Source organism: Pecten maximus, chromosome 2 (genome assembly GCF_902652985.1).
Source record: "Pecten maximus chromosome 2, xPecMax1.1, whole genome shotgun sequence".
Taxonomy (NCBI): Eukaryota; Metazoa; Mollusca; class Bivalvia; order Pectinida; family Pectinidae; genus Pecten; species Pecten maximus.
Window position 1 is genome coordinate 867728 of NC_047016.1, and position 6000 is coordinate 873727.

Here is a 6000-nt window from a genome sequence, read left to right on the forward strand (position 1 = left end):
AAGGTTATATAATGTGTTAAGATGGTTCGGATATACGGTGCTATCCGGTGTTTCGATGGTTGGATCTCCCGGTTATCATCCCTCGTGATTCGCTGGTTGTATAACCGGTTCTCTCCTGTGTTCGCTTTTGGCTCTAACCGCTCTCTCCTGTGGGTTAGATGGTTGGATATCCGGTTCTCTCCTGTGTTAGCTGGATATCAAGGTTATATAATGTGTTTAGATTGTTGGCTATCAAGGTTAATAATACTGTGGTTAAGATGGATATACCGGTTACTAATGTGTTCGATGGTTGGATCTACCGGTTCATCTAATGCTGTTACTGGTGGGTTATCCCCCCATCTCCCCTGTTTTCTGCTGGTTGCTCTCCGTCTCTCTGTGTGCGCTGGTTGCTCTCCCGGTTCACCTTTGTTTCGCTGGTTGCTCTCCCGTTCTACACTCCTGTGTTCGCTGGTTGGCCTACCGCCTCTCTCCTGTTTTCGCTTCGTTTGGACTCTCCACGGTTCTATCATGTGTTCGCTGGTTGGCTCTCCCGCCTCTCTCTGATGGTATCGCTCGTTGTATCCCGGTTCTCTCCTGTGTTCGCTAGGTTGGCTCTCCGGGTTCTCTCCGTGTGGCCTGGGTGTCTCTCCCGTTTCTCTCCTGTTTCTCTGGTGTTGGACTATCCCGGTTTTCTCCTCCCTGTGTTCGCTGGTTTGGCGCTCCCGTTCTCTCCGGTGGTCGCTGGTTGCTCTCCCGTTCTCTTCCTGTGGGTCGACTGGTTTGCTCGCCCGGTTCTCTCCTGTGTTCGCTGGCTTTGCTATCCCGGTTCTTCCATGTGTTCCGCTGTTGCTCTCCCGCCCTCCTCTGTGTTCGCTGGTTGGCTCTCCCGGTTCTCTCCTGTGTTCGCTGGTTGGCTCTCCGCCTCTCGCCTGTGTTTCGCTGGTTGGCTCTCCCGGTTATCTCCTTTGATTAGCTGGTTGGCTCTCCCGCCTCCTCCTGTGGTCGCTCGTTGGCTCTCCCGGTTCTCTACTGTGTTCGCTGGTTGTCTCTCCCGGTTCTCTCCTGTGTTCGCTGGTTGGCTCTCCCGCCTCTCTCCTGTGTTCGCTGTTGGCTCTCCCGGTTCTCTCCTGTGTTTCGCTGTGGTTGGCTCTCCAGGTTCTCTCCTGTGTTCGCTGGTTGGCTCTCCCGGTTCTCTGCCTGTGTTCGCATTGTTGGCTCTCCCGCCTCTCTCCTGTGTTCGCTGGTTGGCTCTCCCGGTTCTCTCCTGTGTTCGCTGGTTGTCTCTCCCGGTTCTCTCCTGTGTTCGCTGGTTGGCTCTCCCGGTTCTCTCCTGTGTTCGCTGGTTGCTCTCCCCGGTTCTCTCCTGTGTTCGCTGGGTTGCTCGCCGACTCTCTCCTGTGTTCGCTGGTTGGCTCTCCCGTTCCTCCTGTGTTCCGCTGGCTCTCACGGGTCCTCTCCTGTGTTACGCACTGGGTTGGGCTATCCCTGTTCGCTCCTGTGTGTCCGGGTTGGCTCTCACACGCCTCTCTCCTGGTGTTCGCTGTTGGCTCTCCCGGTTCTCTACTGCCTGGGTATTCGACGGGTGGGCTCTCCCGGTTCTCCTCCTGTGTTCGCCTGGTTGGCTACTGACCCGGTTCTCTCACTGTGTTCGCCTGGTTGGCTCTCCCGGTTCTCTCCGGTGTTCGCTGGGTGGCTCTCCCGGCCGCTTCCTGTGTTCGCCTGGGTGGCTCTCCAGCCTCTCTCCTGTGGTTATGGTTTGCTCTCCCGACCTCTCTCCTGTGTTCGCTGGTTGCGCTCGCCCGGGTCTCATCCCTGTGGTCGCTGGTTGGCTACTCCCGGTTCGTCTCCTGTGTTCGCTGGTGTGGGTCTCCCGGTTCTCTCCTGTGTTTGCTGGTTGCTCTCCCGCCTCTCATGTAGTTCGCTGGTTGGCTCTCCCGTTCTACTCTGTGTTCGCTGGTTTTGGGCTCTCCCGGTTTCTCCTGTCTGATTCGCTCGTGTGCTCCCCGGGTCCTCTCCTGTTTTCCTGGTTGGCTCTCCCGGTTCTTCCCTGTGTTCGCGGTTGCTAGCCGGTCTCCATCTCTGCTTGTTCGCTGTTTTGGCTCTAAAGGTTATATAATGTGTTAGATGGTTGGATATACAGGTTATATAATGTGTTAGATGGTTGGATATAAAGGTTATATAATGTGTTAGATGGTTGGATATAAAGGTTATATACAAGATCCTGTGTTTCGTCTGGTTTTGGCTCTCCCGCCTCCTCCGTGTTCGCTGGCTCTTCCCGGGTCTCTCCTGTTGGTTCGCTGGTTTGTCTCCCGGTTTCCTCCTCTTGTTCGCCTGTTTTCTCTCCCGTTCTCTCCTATGTGTTAGATGGTTGGATATCAAGGTTATATAATGTGTTAGATGGATATAAAGGTTATATAATGTGTTAGATGGTTGGATATCAAGGTTATATAATGTGTTAGATGGTTGGATATAAAGGTTATACAAATTGTTAGATGGTTGGATATAAAGGTTATATAATGTGTTAGATGGTTGGATATAAAGGTTATATAGGACATGTATATCATTTAATACTGATATTTATAGGATATGTGTATATCATTTAATACTGATGTTTATAGGACATGTATATCATTTAATACTGATATTTATAGGACAAGTGTATATCATTTAATACTGATGTTTATAGGACATGTATATCATTTAATACTGATGTTTATAGGACATGTGTATATCATTTAATACTGATGTTTATAGGACATGTATATTATTTAATACTGATGTTTATAGGACATGTGTATATCATTTAATACTGATGTTTATAGGACAAGTGTATATCATTAATACTGATGTTTATAGGACATGTGTATATCATTTAATACTGATGTTTATAGGATATGTATATTGATATATACTTCTTTTATATAAACATGACTAATATAAAATGATTACACAGATAACTTTATAAACGTCATTAATATATAAATGATTTACTGATGTTTATAGGACATGTGTATATCATTTATATATTAATGACGTTTATAAAGTTATCTGTGTAGTCATTTTATATTAGTCATGTTTATATAAAAGAAATATATATCAATATAACGTTCCATACTTTTGATGTTTATCAAAGCATTATCTTTATATATCTATATAACGTTTTCATATTGATGTTTATGAAAACATTATTTTTATATATCTATATAACGTTTTTATAATGAAGATGTTTTCATATTGATGATGTTTATAAAAACATTATTTTTCTATATCTATATAACGTATATCTATATAATCATATGATATAAAACGTTATTTAGATGATATGAGTTTATTGTAGAACTTTTATTTACGTCATGTGATATAAAACGTTATTTAGATGATATGAGTTTATTGTAGAACCTTTATTTACGTCATGTGATATAGAACGTTATTTAGATGATATGAGTTTATTGTAGAATATGTATATACGCCATGTGATATAAAACGTTATCTAGATATTCTAGCTTTATTTTAGAATATTGATATATAGATATTATTTAGATAGTAAGGTGAACTATTAAGTGTTGTCAATGTACAGCTTTTTGAAGAAGGAATACAGAAATTGAAATCTATGTAATTCTATGTTTAAAGAATAATTTAAAAAATGAAATGTCTGTTATCTATAATAAAGAAAGAATAAAACAGCGAAACCTATATAAACTTGATGGAATAAAAAATCTATATACATGTAACCTATATTAACTTAATGGCGACATCTACATGTTCCGTGTTTATTATCGGTGGACTATAACGCGGTGTTAATCCAAACATAATCTATAATTAGTGATGGAATGAAGAGCAATTCAAAATTTAATACTGTATATTGCAAATAAAGAGGTTATATATAATCTATTTGATGGACATTTTTTATAAATAGTTGACGAGTGTTCAATGTCACTTTGAGAAAGGAAGCGTGTAATTAATAAATACCGACTGATCAGGTATACCACCTGTTCAATCTATCCCCTCATTCCCCCTTGTTTTTCATGTAGTGAGTTACGTTTTTGCTTAAACTTCTTTTTCCTGAATACGGTAATATTTTGGAAAAAAATCCTTGTATAATTTGTAGAATGTTATAGGTGGTACTGATGATCCCGATCTGTACTGTATATCTACCGAAACACACAGGTCCTAATGTAAATCTAACGAAATATAGCCTACAAAGACATACGAATACAATATTAATTATTCAGTTGCAATATAAAATTGAAAAGAAAAAATAAATGTACAGTAATGTGAATATACAGGGACAGATGTGATTTATAAAATCGATTTAAATACTTAATGATGACAACTGGTGTCCCACTTAGGGTATCCGTGTCAGTATTGCTCTGGTTATTGGCATACCGACGTACATAATGACTTATTGAGCTTTTAGCCACAATTATTGCTACAAATCCAAAACTCATCGGCAAAATCAAAACCTACTTAAATACAGGTATCGCCACATACCGTGATCTGTTTGGTAAATCACTGTCTTCATCGGATATCAACAAATAGTTAAACATCCTATTTTAGGTTGGTTTTCACCATTGGGATATACGTCGACTTGACATCGTCATTATCAAATTTGTTGTAGCGAAAAAGGTAATATCACATAAACATACCAGTAAAATTATACACTTTAAACCAGTCAAATATAGAAGGTGGATCCTAATACCTATACAGTATTAGTATCACGTAGAGAGACGACCATACATATTGGACATTACGACATACCGGGTAATCACTGAACGATCTGTTAATAACATGCATTGTTTACAGATAGAACAATTAATTGGTATAAATTGACGGTGATTTCAGCCTTCTACATTCATCGGCGAGATGTTTGGTTGTTGATTTTACGGTAAGGTATCGCGTATAAACTGCTATGCTCGCCATCATTTGCAAATCTCGGTCCAGGGGGGAGTCGATATTAAATTGATTTCAATTCATGAAATCTGAACTTAAACAAATTGTACGCATCCTGTCTGGAGATATATTGAGCATAAACTGTTTCACATGAAACACAAGCCCGTCAATAACGGTCCTCATAACTGCCAATTCTCTTATTAGGCGAGATTGAAACGCTTAGCTTGGCGTCCACAATTTGATAATTAATTTGCCGTTTCTGTAGCCCGGATACAATTAATACACAATGATTACCTAGTTATGTGTGAGAACCCTACTACAGGTGTCGTTACCGGCCCGTGGTGGATACCAAAGGAAACGTATCATCCTTAACGTTTTAACTAACGGCCGTATTAATCTCGGTAGTCAAACTTTGTGTCAAGATAAGGTAGAAAGTAAAATACATAAATCAAATGTACTGATATAAATAAATATTACCTGCGGGTGTACGTTGTGGCAGGGCGTGGCCTGGCTTTGCTTGGGACGGGCGTCTTTTGGAACTCTTCACCATAAATGAGCGCGGCATTTTGGTAGCGACGGTTATATCTGAGTGAACAAGTTAGTGGATTTTACGTGCGACACAAGGTCCAGTTTGGGGAACGTTTTGTCTCCGATATGCCGTAGCGTTAGAACACGATCCACTAAGTTATGGGGACGTGACACTTGTTATCATGACGATGAAAGACCAAAGTCAAAACAAGTTAGTTTCTTCCTTTTAAGACCGTTAATACGTTCGATGTGTTTAGGTACACTGTGGTACTATTTCACTATTAGCCAGAGTGTAGTAACTATCGTCCCAGAAGTTCGTCCCATCACTGTGACCCGCCGGCCCAACTTTGCCTGGCTGCCGTCGCTAATTAGTATTGACTTGGTAGGGAGGCACTGTGACGGAAGGGGAGTAACGTAGGACAGACAGCGATCGAATCACGACCGGCCAAGATCGTAATAAGTTTAAATATTAATATCGCGCCATCTGGTGTCAAAGACGATACCGAAAAGGGGAATCAATGCTTGGTATTATCACGATGGTATTGCCGTCCATGTGTTTGGCCCGCGCCTTCGGTCCCGTTATATAATATATGCTACTGTAAC

General features: G+C 41.5%; 1 protein-coding gene across 1 annotated transcript in view; it reads right to left on the reverse strand.

The window, feature by feature from the left end:
• LOC117344190 (zinc finger and SCAN domain-containing protein 2-like) overlaps nucleotides 1-5768 on the reverse strand; it is a 74335-nt gene extending 68567 nt beyond the window's left edge. The window contains exon 1 of the mRNA XM_033906848.1: nucleotides 5347-5768. Within this exon, the coding sequence (XP_033762739.1) occupies nucleotides 5347-5434 (88 nt within the window). The 5' untranslated portion in view covers nucleotides 5435-5768. The remainder of the gene's footprint in view (nucleotides 1-5346) is intronic.
• Between the last annotated feature and the right edge of the window lie 232 nt (nucleotides 5769-6000).